Raw genomic sequence first — 14,155 nt, 5'->3', positions numbered from 1 at the left:
AGGGAGGAAAAATGTAAGTCTAGTAAGAACAAGTTTTAGAATCTTGATACCGGATAATGTCGTTAACGTGCGCATTGTTTTAGTTATAAGGTGTTGGAGACTTCCAAGCTGAGTGACTGGCTCTGTTTCGCTCTTAATTTGCACACCTCTTTTTTTTTTTTTTCCCCTTGTGGTGACGGGGCCACCTTTAGCCAGGTGAGACTTAAGTGTGGAGAACAGTGATTCCTTCCCATACATCCTTGTGCCCTGGGTAGGTGCACAGAGGCGGGGACCTAAGGGCCACCCAGGTTCTGCTCCCGAGCACACCAGAGTCTTTGAACCCCCTGGGGTGGGAGTGGGGGCGGGGCGAGGAGGAGCGATTGTAGTTTTAACTGCATCCCCCCTGCACCGCACCACCGGCTGGAGGACGGGGCAGCAGCCTTGCTTCCAGAGATTCTGGGCCCATTTACTGGGGTCCCCTTAGTAAATTCTCAGAGTTGGGAAAAGAAGGGAATCTAGGATTATTAAGCATCTATTATTTGCTCATTGTACGGTTTTATTTAATCTTCACATTTATCTTTATGCTTGTTTTACAGATAGGGCACAGGGAGGCTCCAGGAAGTTAAGTCACTTATCAGAGGAAGCACAGCCAGTGAGTAGCCAAATTGTCCAACTCTTTCCACTCTATTAGTTTATCCGCCCAATCGCTGGTTGTGGTGGGACAAGGCCCTGCTGGGGCTCTAGCCCAGATTACCCTATTTTTAAGGCCAGCAGTTTGTCTATGGAGACACTCAGATGCCAGCTAGAGTTTGCGTTTTTTGAAGAGAATGTTAATTTCTCATCATGCTCTGGTTCAGAAATTTTAACATGGATTGATTTAGTTCCAATGTGCACACTGTTGCCCCCTGGGTGGGGCCTTGACCCAGGAGGCTGAATTTTATCTTTAACTCACCTGCTGACCAGCCCTGGACCAGGGCAGGTCTGTGTCCAGGACAGATGGGCCAGTCTTGGCCAAGGAGCCACCCACATGTGTGTGGGGGAAGGGTACAGGGAGGCGTCATGACTGGGTGCTCACTTTTTCCTGGAGCCACATGGACTCCACTTCATCCTCCTTCATGGATTCAGAAGGGAATGGAAGTTTCCCTTGCTCTGCCTCCTGCTCCCTGTGAGACTGGGCAAGTCATTAGGGCCTCTCAGGGCCTCAGTTTCCTCCTCTGGAAAGTGAGCAAGCAAGTTGGAGCAGACTAGTTCTAGGGTCCTATGATGTGATGTAGGCAATATGGTTTGAGCCAGAACCACACTTAGTTATTGCTGTCCCTCAGAGGCCTTGGTGTGACAGTAAAGACTGACAGTAAAGATGTGGTGAATGGATGAGAAACTGACCAAGCATAGACTTGAAAGGCCTCAGGCATGCAGGACACAGTATAGAACCAATACAGAATGTTTGATGACCCCAGCGACTCCTTCAGAACTGAGCTTTCAAATAAATCAAATATCTGCATTCAGAGCAAGGCAAAAGAGCAGTCTGGGGAGGAGGAAAAAGTCACTGAAGAAGTAGTGGCCCCACCCAGGAAAAGTGACTAACTCTGCATGGGCTGGGGCTGGGCAGACACACTGCCCTAAGCTGGTGGTGAGTGGGGAACAGGGCCTGTGGCAGCTTTTCTGTCTTTGTGTGGCTCTCCTCGCAGGCAGGTCACAGATTCAGATGCTGACTCTGGGGGAGGGGCCAGCAGTTGGCTAAGGCCAGTAGGGAGGAGGGGGCTGGGGTAGACTTTTAGCCTCCCTGTAGGTGCCTCTTAGGAGCCAGCCTGGCCTCAGCACAGGCTGGAGATGGAGCAGGGGTGTGGCAGGTGGGCGGGGCACCCCGGGAGGAGTCAGAGGGAAGTGAGAGGCTGGGTGGGGCAGGCTGTAGGGGAAGCAGAGCCTGGCAAGCAAAAGCAGAAGCAGAAGCAGAAGCAGAGCTGTGTAACGGTGAGAGTGGGCTTGGTGTTGGCTGTCTGAGACCCTCTTAGGTGGGCAGATGAGGGCCGGCTGCCATGATCTGGAAAGAGACTCACATTTCTGGAAGCTGCTTTGTCCAGGACCAAGTCTGGCAGCCCACTGTCCTGGCAGCTCTCCACCAGGCTATGGGTACATTATCTGATGGGAGCCTCTCAGCACCCAGGGTTGATGGGGTTGTCATCATGATATTGACAAGGAACTCCTGGGTTGGGGCTTGTCCTGGCGTGTGAGAGGTGATGCCCAACCTCCTGACAGAGGCCATTACACCTGGACTCCTGAAAGCCCTCAGCCAGCCTGGAAGTGCATTCAGATTTGAAGAAACTTATTCCTAAGACAAGACAGTGGTGTGACTGTAGATAGGTGGGCTGGAGTGGTTGGGGGAGGGGTCAGAGCATGCCTAGCATTTGAATTCCAGTCTATTATTTTGCACATTAAACAACACCTTCGCTGAGGGTCTGGCCAGCTGCCTGGGGTACGGTTGGGACTGAGAGGCGAAGGTGCAACAGGGGAAGGGGAGGCGGCTGACTTGGTGTCAGGGAAAAGAGTCCCTGATGAAGCCTCCGGATCCAGCTCTCTAAATGCCCTTGTTTTGGACTGGGAGGATCTGGTGCCCTTTCTATTGTTGATACTCACCCTTCTACCTTTTTGGGGGAGAGGGGTAGGGGCTGTTTCATTTCACAACTAGGGACAAACAGGGACTGTGAGGTGAAGGGACTTGTTAGGGATCAATGGCATCAGGGCCTAAGGAGAGCTAAGATAGCACCTACCAGAGGACTTTTGCCATTTTGACAGCCTTCAAGCATTGCCTTAAAGGTACCCATATTAGCAGAGTTCCCCCCAACCCTGGCCCTAGTACATCCTCAAAGACAAGCTCCTGGGCACACTACTCCCCCCAACCTCCCCTCCCCGACCCCACCTCCCATCTACTGACTGGATTTCTAGCCCCATCTGCTTTCTGCCTTGGGGCTGCTCTAGCCTGTCTGCTCTAGCTCCAGACTGTTGAAATTCTGCTGTCTCAAGCTCCATCTGATCTACTCATTGGAGCCCAGCAAGTCCAGTTAATCAAATGCATTTTCTGAGCACCTGCAGTATGACAGGCACGGTGTGAGGTTCCAACTAGATTCAGAGAGGCAAAATACAGTCCCTGCCCCAAAGGCCCTTATAGTCTAGTAGGGAAGATGGGCAGGCCCATAACTCACCATACTAGGGCAGAGTGGGAAAAAGCAAAGGCTGTAACGTGGAGGTGAGGAAGAGGCTGCCTTGTGAGATCAGTTCCCCATCAAAAAGAGGATGGAGAGGTTTGCTACAGGAGGGATTTCTGCGCTTCATGTGTATGGGTATGTTGAAAGGCAGAGGTGGAGTAGGATCAGATAAGCATTAAGGCTCCTTCTAATGCTGACATCTGTGATTTTGTGAAATCCCCCACCTAGGGGAAGTTTGAGGTCTCACTGGTTGTGATGACTCCCTACTTCATGGCTCTCCCCAAGATGACCATGGGGTTGTTGTTCTTCATTTCTGTGCCCACACCCCATTCTGTCCAGTGCCAAGTTTCCAGCATAGACTTTGAATGGAATCGAACGGACCCTGTCAGGGGCTGCTTGAGGAATGCAAGTATATCAGACATGTCCCCTTCTCTGGTTGAGATATTAAGCTATCAGGTCCTGCTATAAGACAGCCCACAAGCAGGGACCGAAGTGTACGCTCCCAGGTGAGAGGGCTGAGAGAACTCCCAGAGAAGGCCAAGGCCATGGAATGTCTTGGAAGGCTCCTCGAACAGCTGGGACTTGATATGGGTCTGGAGGGCTGGAGGGGCTTTGATGGACTTGAGGGTGGAGGTGCGCACTGAGGAAGCACAAGGAGCTGTGGGCTTGGGCAGAGGGGCTGTTGGGGGATGGACAGGGAAGAAAGGCCGGATGTCAGGTGGATCCTTGTCTATGAGAGCCTGGAGCGGGAGGCTGAGGGGTAGGGATCTGATGAGGCAGCAGGAGTGTCAGCCCTCATCAAGCATTAGAGTCACCTGGAACTTCTCAAATACTGATATCCAGGCTCCATTCCAGAGTGATTTTAACTATGTAGCCTGGGCATTGTGATTTTTTTTTTTTTTTGCAGCCGCCCAGATGATAGTAATGCTCAGGCAAGTATGAGACCGTGTTCTGGACAGTTAACTGGCAGCATCAGAAACTGGAACATACATTGAAAGTGCCAACACACAGGCTCCACTCTGGACCTGTGGAATACAAATCTCCAGGCTGGAGTTTGGGCATCCGTGTTTTTATAAAATCATGAGGTAATTATAACAGGAGCCAGGGCAGAGCGCCAGAGTGATGATGGAGCAGGCAGCCACAACCCTTTCATCAAAACCTTACAGTGGCTCTTGCCTGCTCGGAGCCCCGCCATGTGAGCTGCCTGCTTTTGGGTTAGGGTCTGAGCTCTCTGATCAGTAACAGAATGAAAAATAGTAAAGCTGACAGTTGGCCCTTTTGTTCACATTATCTCTCTTCCCTTGAGCTCTCCCCACTTTCTTGGGCTAGGGGCAGCCACCTCACCACTTCAGACCTGAGTCACAGGCTGGGCTGCCTGTGGTAGGGGATGTGGGCACAGCATGTGATCCTCTGTGGGTTGGAGAAATGTTAAAGTTTCCTTCCTCCAAACTTCCCCCTCACTGCCTCCCCTCTTTGGGGAAATGTGGTTCCAAAAAGTGTCTTCAGCTATGTTGTAAGTTAGGCATGGAAAAGGAAAGTCATAATTCACATTGTTTCTTACAACCACTAGTCCTGCTTCTCAGACTCAAAACATCCATCTCCCAAAGATTTTTCTTTGCCCTTCCTGCTTGCCCAGCCCCCAAGAGTCCACTAATGGTTCCAGTTTGCCTCTTCGGTCTGAAATTCCTAGGCCCTTGTCCTACATCACTAGGGCTCACCTTGCAAAAATGCCTGGATTGGCCTTACAAAAGGATTCACCTTGCATGAATTGTGTTGCAGAGCCTGCTGGTGTCAACTCTGAATTTTAAGTGTTTGCCTTTAGCATTTTTCTCCCTGAATAACTTTTGTCCGAAAAAAGTTGCCGTCGCTAACCAACAGAATAAAGGTGAGGTTCATCATCCTGGCATGTGAGAGGAGCTGGGTATACAGAAATGATAGCCGATGCCTGGGAATGGGTGAAATTCCCTGAGAAAGGGATTTAGAATTAGAGAAGGTACTAAGTTTAATGTTAGCTGTTCAGTTTTTTGTTTTTCTTATTTTTGGTAGATGCTTTTTATCAGGTTAATGAAGTTTGCTGAAAGTTTTTTTAAAAATCAGGAATGGATGTAGAATTTTGCTTAAATGCTTTTTCTGCATCTACTGAGATCAAAATAGTTAATTGGATGGATTACTTTGATTTTCAGATGTTAAACCAGCCTGTATTCCTGGGATAAACCCTTATTTAGTCATATGTTTTATCCTTTTTATATATTATTGAATTCCATATGCTAAAATTTTGTTACTATTTTTTATGTCTGTGTTCATAAGTGATATTGGTATAATTTTCTTTTTTATAATATATTTATCTGGTTTTATATCAGGATGATGCTGGCAGCATAAGACAAATTGAAAGTGTTCTCTTCTATTTTCTGGAAGAATTTGTATAGAATTGGTGCTATGTCTTGGAATTTTTTTGGGGGGAGGGGTTAGGGCTTTTTAAGTACAAATTCAATTTCTTTAATAGATATTAGAACTATTCAGGTAATCTGTTTCTTCTTGAGTGAACTTTCCTAATTTGTGTCCTTCAAGGAATTTGTCTTTCATATAAGTTGTTGAATATATCATCATAAAGTTTTTGTAAGATTCTCATTATCCGTTTTATATCTGTAGAATCCGCAGTGATGTCGCCTCTCTGGGAATTTGTATCCTTTCTTTTTCCTAATCAGTTTGTCTAAAGGTTCATGAGTTTTACTGATTTTTTCCGAAAACCAGTTTCCGTGATTTTTCTCTTTCTCTTTTTTTTGGTTTTCTGTTAATTTCTATTCTTATTTTTATTATTTATGTTCTTTTGACTATTTTGGGTTTAGTATGCTTTTCCTTTTTTTATGGTAGAAATTTAAGTCATCAATCTTAGACTTTTCTAATATAAGCAGTTATTGCTTAGAGAACTGTATTCTAGCCTCATGCAATGTCCAGAGCTAGGGGTCTGGAAGCAGAATAGAAGTGTGGCCAAGAGGTCACAGCAAGGGGAAGACACTGGCCCAGGAGCCACAGACCTGGTTTTCTCTAGCCACTCACTAGCTGTGTGACTTTGGACTTAGACTCTCTGAGTTTCAGTTTCTTTGCTAGCGTAATGGAGCCAGGGATAATCTCTTCTTGGGCTCTGGGAGATGAAACAGCTGATGAACATGAAAACACTTAGCTACCTGGAAGGGCCTCTCCAGAGCAATGTGAAAGGTGGTTGTCATGACTTTTGAATAATAATGGCTGCTTCTGTCTTTCCAGACCCAGAGACAGCATGTACACGCCTATCCCTCAGAGGTAGGCTGTATACCTCATCTCATTTCACCCCTCCTCTCCTTCATTTCCAGGGGTTGCCCCTCACCCCAGCCCCCCTCCGCCCCACACCACAGTCCCCAGGCCTGCCCCCGGTCTCTCTGCTTGCGGCTACTCCTCCGGGACCCTGGCCATTGCCAACCTTCTCCCCTCCCGCAGCGGCTCTCCGTTCCCGGCCTCAGTGCAGGACCCTGGCCTGCATGTGTGGAGGGTGGAAAAGCTGAAGCCGGTGCCAGTGGCCCGTGAGAACCAGGGCATCTTCTTCTCGGGGGACTCCTACCTAGTGCTGCACAATGGCCCGGACGAGCTCTCCCACCTGCACCTGTGGATTGGTAAGGGGCTGGGGGAAGGGAGGTATCTGGTAAGGGGTCCCAGGGCTGGTATGGGTCTCACAGGCCTGGTCTTGGCCCCTCCTACCGCCCCAGGCCAGCAGTCGTCCAGGGATGAGCAGGGCGCCTGCGCTGTGTTGGCCGTGCACCTCAACAGCCGGCTTGGGGAGAGGCCTGTGCAGCACCGAGAGGTGCAGGGCAACGAGTCCGACCTCTTCATGAGCTACTTCCCGAGGGGCCTCAAGTACCAGGTCAGCCCCCCACGCGGCTTCTCTCAGCTGCCCCACTTCCAGCTGGTTTTTACCCTGCAAAAGGCCCAGGTGCCCTTGGGGCAGGGTCCTCCCCACCTTTCCGCCTGTCTCCCAGTGGGCTGGGGTATGCAGGGCCCTGGGCCTCCCACCAGCCCACTCAGGCGGGCCATCTGGACTGCAGGAAGGTGGGGTGGAGTCAGCATTTCACAAGACCTCCCCAGGGGCCACCCCAGCTGCCGTCAGGAAACTCTACCAGGTGAAGGGGAAGAAGAACATCCGTGCCACTGAGCGAGCACTGAGCTGGGACAGCTTCAACACCGGGGACTGCTTCATCCTGGACCTGGGCCAGGTAGGTAGGCGGGGCAGGACTGAGCACTCTGTGTTGGCACCGTCTTTTAAAAGGGCAGGTTTTATGAACATGCATAAACTATAGATTTTATTTTTTAAAAAAAGAAAGCAGGAGTGGAGCAAAATGATATCTTTAGATTAGGTTTCTTAAGTTTACCATCAATGTTAAAATAGATACAATCGATTTCTTGGTAACTGCTAATTCTTTTCCAACTCAGCGTATTAATTCAATTGATTAAAGTTTTATTAATGGTATACATGCTAAGGTAATTGTCGAGCTTCAAGAACCATCACAAAAAAAGTATAGTTATAAGTTAAATCTAGAAAACATCTTAATAAAATTGCTGATCTGAGTCAGACTTGGTGTGCTGTTATAGAAAAGTGGTGTAGAATATTTTGAAACCTATAGGAAATCTTAATTTAAGAAGAGAGGTGGAGAACATTAAAAGCTGTGAAAGAAGCAAGTTTGGGTTTTTTTAAATAAATCTTTAAATTTAGGGAATTGATCTTGGTCTCAGTAAAGATATTTTAGTTCATAATTTATCATTTTAATGTACTAATTAACTTCTGATGATTTCTAATTATAATAACAATAGGCTGTGACTATCAATTCTCACCTTCATGCCACACATTAGAATTTGTCTAGCACTTAAAAATACCAAACAAAATTAACAAACTGCATTTCTCTTGGGGATTGACCAACTCGAAAGGCCCCTTAAGAAATGAGGCTTAAATAGGAACATGTTGATCATATTATTTACTTAGGGCTCAATTATATTAACGTGAAATATATTGAAATATGTAGCATTATGACGATGTGTGAACGAATAACTTTAGAAAAGAGTAGATGAAACCTCACCTACCTGATAATAACAGTGGTTGGGGGAAGTAGGGAGGGGGAAAGGTTTGGGGATAGGTATAGGGGAATATTCAAAAGGGATTTTATTTGTAAAGTTTTAATTTTTTAAATAAAGAATCTACTCATATTACTTTGTATAATTAAAATTAACTTGAAAATTAAAAGAAAGTTATATTTTATACTTATAAAAAAATAATAAATAAATAAATAGGCAGGGACAAGGCAGCCAGTGGGGAGAGAGAGAAGCTGAGAAGCATGTATTCCAAGTGGGACCACTCTAGCCATTAGAAGCATCCCTGCATTCAGAAGGACAGAAACCTCCCTCTGCTTCCCAGCCATTGGCTCTAACACTGGGGCCCACCAGCTCCTTCTCTTACAGCCATTGTCACCCTGAGTTAGTTGCCTGCCAGACCATTCGTTAATCTGTTCCCTCATCGGTTCACTCAGTGAATCTGTGATGCCTGCTCTGAGCCAGCATGGGGACCACAAATTGCTTGCCCTGAGGAGGCAATAAAGATGAGTCCGGCCTGTCATTTGCTGTAATCCATGGCGAGGTGTGTTGAGGGCTTTAGGAGAGGCAGCAATGTGGGGAGGGGCTCTCTAGCCTGAGCCGAAGCCATTGTCCCAGGAAGATGCCATTTGACTAGACCTTCACAAATGGGAAATGCCATTCCAAGCAAAGGGACAGGTGAGCTGAGGCACTAAGGTGAGGAAGAGTGCAGAAATGCACGTCAACAGCAGGGACAGGGTGGGAACAAGAGCCATGGGAGTGAAAATCGCTGAGGGTGAGAGCCAGGTCATGAGGAGACTGACTGAGGAGTCTGAACCAAGACTTATGCTGAAGACTTTGCGTAGGAAGATCAGCCCAAGAACTGTCTAGAGGGAAGTCTAGAAGCTGTGAGACAGAGGCAGGGGGGCCAGCTCTGGAGGAGTGATGAGGGCTGGGTTGCAGGTAGGATGCCGAAGGATAGCATTCACCCATTTGTTCATTCATTTATTCATTCATTCAGTCGATAAATATTTATTTTGTACTTAAATATGTGCCAGTCTCTGTTTTAGCACTGGGCATACAGCAGTGAGTAAAGCAAAGCAAAACAAAACACTCATGCCCTAATAAAGCTTACTTTCTAGTCAGGGGAGATAGATTATAAACAAGATAAAGATGTTGATATATGTGCCAGTAAATGATGAGGAGAAAAATAGAGCAGGAGGGAGATAGGGGCCAGGCAGAGAAACACTCCTACAGTGTCATTGTCACCATTCCCAGAGAAGCCTCGCTTCTCCTCCTGCCTCCTTTAACCTGGGCCTCCCACTTCCCTTTAGAACATCTTTGCCTGGTGTGGTGGAAAGTCCAACATCCTGGAGCGCAACAAGGCTCGGGACCTGGCCCTGGCCATCCGGGACAGTGAGAGGCAGGGCAAAGCCCAGGTGGAGATCGTCACTGATGGGGAGGAGCCTGCCGAGATGATCCAGGTAGAGGGGATGTTGGGGTGGGTGGCCTCTGCTTGGAAACTACCGAGAAAGGCGGTGATCAGCTGGGGGCATGAGGGTGGTCACTGGATAATTGGGCTGAGGGCACCTGGGGCACTGCACAGGGCCTGATAGGTTGGGAAGGTCTGGGACAGGTGCCCAGGAATCCCTGGAAACTTGGTCTGCCCTGACCCCTGCAGGTTCTGGGCCCCAAGCCTGCTCTGAAGGAGGGCAACCCTGAGGAAGACCTCAAAGCTGACTGGACCAATGCCCATGTTGCGGCTCTGTATAAGGTGGGCACTCTGGGTCTGCCCTGGGACCAGGCAGGGGGCGGGAGCCCGGGAGCCTGGGGCACCGGGGGCTGAAGGGAGAGAAGAGAGTGCAGTAGGAAGTTTGGGCTGGGCACCAGGGCGGTTTACTTGGGGCTAGGAGTGAGAGAGGATGATGGGAGGTGGGTGGACGTCCGATGAATGCCACTTTATTTCCGGCCCATTCTTGGAGAAGATGTTGAGCTTTACTTTTTAATTCTTTGTATTTATTTGTAATTTGGAATCCACTTAATTTTCAAATGGAATCGGGGCCTTTGGGCTGCAGTGGTGAGGGTGATGTGAGGTGGGGAGGTTGCCTGTTAGTCAGTGCTTCCCTCCCTGTCCCCTGTCTGCTCCTTGGCCATTGGCGGGTAGGGGTGGTGGTGCAGGGCGGCAGCCTACTCCTTGGGTGGAGGTTAGGGCTGTGTTTTCGGGGGGTGAAGGGTGATCCAGCACTGCTCATCTGTTAACTTAAAAATAGAAAAGGCCTTTCTAAGTGAGAAGCAACAAGCATTTATTTGAGATCAAAAGAATAGCTATTCTGGACACATTGATTCAGGCAGAAGCCCAAATAGTGTTCTGATTAGGAGACAAAGATAATAGATATTTATGAGAAATAGAAGGGGAACCGTTACATCAATAGAAGGAAGGCATTTCTATTGGTGCAGATAACAAAGTGATGCTAATTCTAAAGAATGTTTTTAATTTTCTATCTGGTACCATCATATTTGCTCTCTTATCTTTGCAAATAGTTCTTTGGGACACAATGTTGCTTAGGCCCAGTCCAAAGGTAATTTTGTCCTGTTTGACATCCCAAAGTTTTGAGGTATAAGATGTGCAAGGCAGTACCTCTGGGATGGCTGCTCCAGCTCCATTTTAAAGTGGCTGCATTTATATTATTTTGACACATCTTCCCCCAGGTCTCTGATGCCACTGGACAAATGAACCTGACCAAGGTGGCTGACTCTAGCCCTTTTGCCCTCGAGCTGCTGATACCTGATGACTGTTTTGTGCTGGACAACGGGCTCTGTGGCAAGATCTACATCTGGAAGGGTACATGTAGCTTCTACACTCCAGACTGAGACTTGTGCCTTCTCTGACCCTGGCAGGCTTCCCCTTGGAGGGCTCAGCCTACCTGGGTTCTTTCAAAAGACAGCCTCTGGGAGCCTGGATGCTCTAGACCTGACCTCCAGGCTGAGGGTTTTCTCTTGGCTGTTCCCACCCTCTAAATTCTAGGCAAACTTCCTGAAACTTTAGCATGCCTCAGAATCACCCGAGGGCCCAGGGCTTCTGAAAACAGATAGTGGGACCACGCCCCGCTCCAGATTCTGATTCACTATGTCTGGTGTTGAGCCTGAGGAATATTTACATATGTTACTGGCTCTTAGGCCTTGCTGCAGGTCCTGGGACCACATTTGTGGACACTGACACAGAGCACTCCTAGGTCACCCGGGCTGCTGAGACTGTTGATCCTGACATTCTGCCTTGTCGTGTGACAGAAATTGAGACAAATTAAATTTTGCTTTAAGCACTGGGTAGCAAACTGGTAGAACTTGTTTTTCCAAGAGATTGTGTTGGTTGGAAATAGAAACACTGTTGTGCAGAAGCCTGTTCCTTGGTTTGACTCCAAAATGTTGAAACAGAACTGCCGTAGGAGTGATACTGGGAGCTTCCTACCTTCTCCACACTTGTCTTTTCTTGAGCATGTCTTACCTCTCTGACCAGATTATAAACTCCTTGAAAGCAAGAGCCATATGTATCTAGCGTCTTGATGGTATAGTATTTGCTCAATAAATATCTGTGGGGTCAACCAAGGCCAAGAGAAATTCACAGCTCTAGCCTGGTCAGGAAGATGGAGACTTGTTAGCTGTTCAAAGGATGGTTGCTACTAGGCAATAATACTTTTGCTTTAGGAAAGGACCTGGAGCAGCAAGCAGCCTGCTTTAGCTGCATGACTTAATGGTTTTGTTCTCTTGTCTCTGAAAACAACTCAGTATCTTGTTAGGAACAGGATAAGGCCAGTTTAAGCTGGTTCTGTGGCTATAGCATTAATGAACAAAAATTCAACTGAGTAAATTTAAAGCTTTAAATTTAAAGTTCATGAATCAGGCTGCGTCCTATCTAGTAAACAGAAGGGAGCTCAGAGGAGCTGTACAAAATGGAAGTCTTCTATAGGCAGAAAGAGAATGGGACAAGGAAGTGAAAAGAGTGGAATATTTCAGACAAGGTCACACTCCCTTAGGGGATTACAGGGGTCTTATGAGACGGATGACCTCACTAGTGTTGACTAGGAAATTCTAGACCAATTGGTTTTAAAATTCTGCTCCTGGGAGAGACTGAAACTGCAGTGAGGTTAGGTATTAAGTCTTGGTGGGTCTTACCACAAGAGACTCCATTTTGGGTCTGTTGTTTGTTTTAGCACTGGAGAGCCAACCACAGATCACAATTCTTACCTTGGAAAAATGGTTTAGGCTGGAGCCCATTTTATGTAAAAAGGGAATGCCTACAGGAGGGAATGGATGACTCTGTCTCCCTTTTTATAAACTCTTAGTTAGCATAACTACTAGGCTGATGTCAGCTATCTGGCATTATGGGAGTAAGATTGGAGTAAATCACAGCCTTTTGTCCTATTCAGTTGTACAAAGAAAGCTTGATGAACAGAATGGTTGGCAGACATGAGAGGCGAGGGGTCCTGGGCTGAGACCACGGCTCTAACATCTGATGTCAGGAGAACACTAATTCTTATGAATGTCCCTGGGGCCCTAGTCCGAGCAGAAGGTTTTGATGATTAGAGCGGACAGCAGTTATTGTCTGATTCGGAGCTACCACATTGGAAGAAGTCTCAAGGGCTTGACTTCATACCTCCAAAGAGCTCTTCAGCATTCTTAGCACCTCTTGGTCCATTTATTTTAAAGTTGCCTGCTAGTCTATGGACCCTCTTAAATTTTTCTTGAGATAAATGGGATGTGGGCTAGAGAAGGTCCTTGCTCTTTTTAAAAATCTCCTTAATGATGCAGGACGAAAAGCTAATGAGAAGGAGCGGCAGGCGGCCCTCCGAGTGGCGGAAGATTTCATCTCCCGCATGCGGTACGCCCCAAACACTCAGGTGAGGAGATACCCCGTGCCCCAAGCCCTCCTCTGCGGGCTCTTCCCATGGCCTCCTACTCCTCATACTGGATAAGAAGGGCAGGAAAGCCTCAGGCAAAGGCAAGAACAGTCAGGCCTCCCTACCAGACCTACTCAGTGGAGAAGCTCTTCTCATTCCTTTAAAATTTTAAAGTATGTATTATTTTCTGAGAGGTTGCAGGGCAGCACTCCCCTGGGAGCCCAGAGAGCCAGATGTACCTTTGGACAGCTTTTGTGCCTTCTCTGGGCCATTGTCCTTAGCTGGTATTGCCTCTTCTCATGCCAGCATGGTGACTCCACGTCATTCTAAGAGGTGCTGATAAGGCTCATCTATAACTGGTGCATCTATCAAACTGTGTACCTCCGTCCTTGAAGCATCAGTTTGCCCAGCCCATGTCCCTATAATCTTTCTTATCTCTTAGCTTATCTGGAGAAGCACCCTCGGCCTGGATGGCATGTAGACTCAGGCCTGGTGCCCAATACCCTCCTCCATGGCTCCAGCCCTCCCTGGTAGAGGCAGAGGTGGCAACCTTGTGAGCAGGACTTCTCCCTTGCTGTCCCTACAGGTGGAGATTCTGCCCCAGGGCCGCGAGAGTCTCATCTTCAAGCAATTCTTCAAAGACTGGAAGTGAGAGTGGGCATCTCCCTGTGCCCACCTTCTGCCTGCTTGCTCCTCCTCCTCCTGCCTGGTCAGTTTTCAGGTGCGCCTGCTGGTGTTCAATAAAGGAGACAAGTGCCTTCCCTACTCTGCCTGCACTGCCTGCCCTGGGCTAATTCTCCCTGCCCTACCAGCTCACCTAGGCTCATTCCCATGCTGGGGTGGAGTAGGACACAGGTGACAATTCTGCCACTCTGAGGGGCCAGAACTGGCTTTGCATGATTGGGGTAGAGGGGTCTGGAGTCCCAGTGGGCCTGGCAGGTACTGCTATGAACCCAGTAGGTAGGTGGCACAGTGCCAGGCCTCAGG

At 48.0% G+C, this 14,155-nt stretch overlaps 1 protein-coding gene across 5 annotated transcripts in view; it reads left to right on the top strand.

The window, feature by feature from the left end:
* Positions 1-13,936, top strand: part of CAPG (capping actin protein, gelsolin like) — a 14,357-nt gene extending 421 nt beyond the window's left edge. The window contains exons 1-11 of one of the 5 annotated variants that reach the window (XM_015593846.2): positions 1-13; positions 576-631; positions 6,447-6,482; positions 6,657-6,829; positions 6,923-7,077; positions 7,259-7,426; positions 9,608-9,757; positions 9,955-10,047; positions 10,983-11,115; positions 13,080-13,168; positions 13,755-13,936. In XM_015593846.2, coding sequence (XP_015449332.1) covers positions 6,460-6,482; positions 6,657-6,829; positions 6,923-7,077; positions 7,259-7,426; positions 9,608-9,757; positions 9,955-10,047; positions 10,983-11,115; positions 13,080-13,168; positions 13,755-13,820 — 1,050 coding nt within the window. In that variant the 5' untranslated portion in view covers positions 1-13; positions 576-631; positions 6,447-6,459 and the 3' untranslated portion in view covers positions 13,821-13,936. Of the gene's footprint in view, positions 14-575; positions 632-1,855; positions 1,951-4,136; positions 4,268-6,446; positions 6,483-6,656; positions 6,830-6,922; positions 7,078-7,258; positions 7,427-9,607; positions 9,758-9,954; positions 10,048-10,982; positions 11,116-13,079; positions 13,169-13,754 lie in introns of those variants that run through there. The other 4 variants (XM_006917689.3, XM_015593849.2, XM_015593845.2 and 1 more) reach the window with 4 other exon arrangements.
* The last annotated feature ends 219 nt before the right edge of the window (positions 13,937-14,155 follow it).

The sequence above is a fragment of the Pteropus alecto genome, unplaced genomic scaffold (assembly GCF_000325575.1).
Source record: "Pteropus alecto unplaced genomic scaffold, ASM32557v1 scaffold117, whole genome shotgun sequence".
Taxonomy (NCBI): domain Eukaryota; kingdom Metazoa; phylum Chordata; class Mammalia; order Chiroptera; family Pteropodidae; genus Pteropus; species Pteropus alecto.
This window is presented reverse-complemented; position numbering and strand designations above follow the sequence as displayed.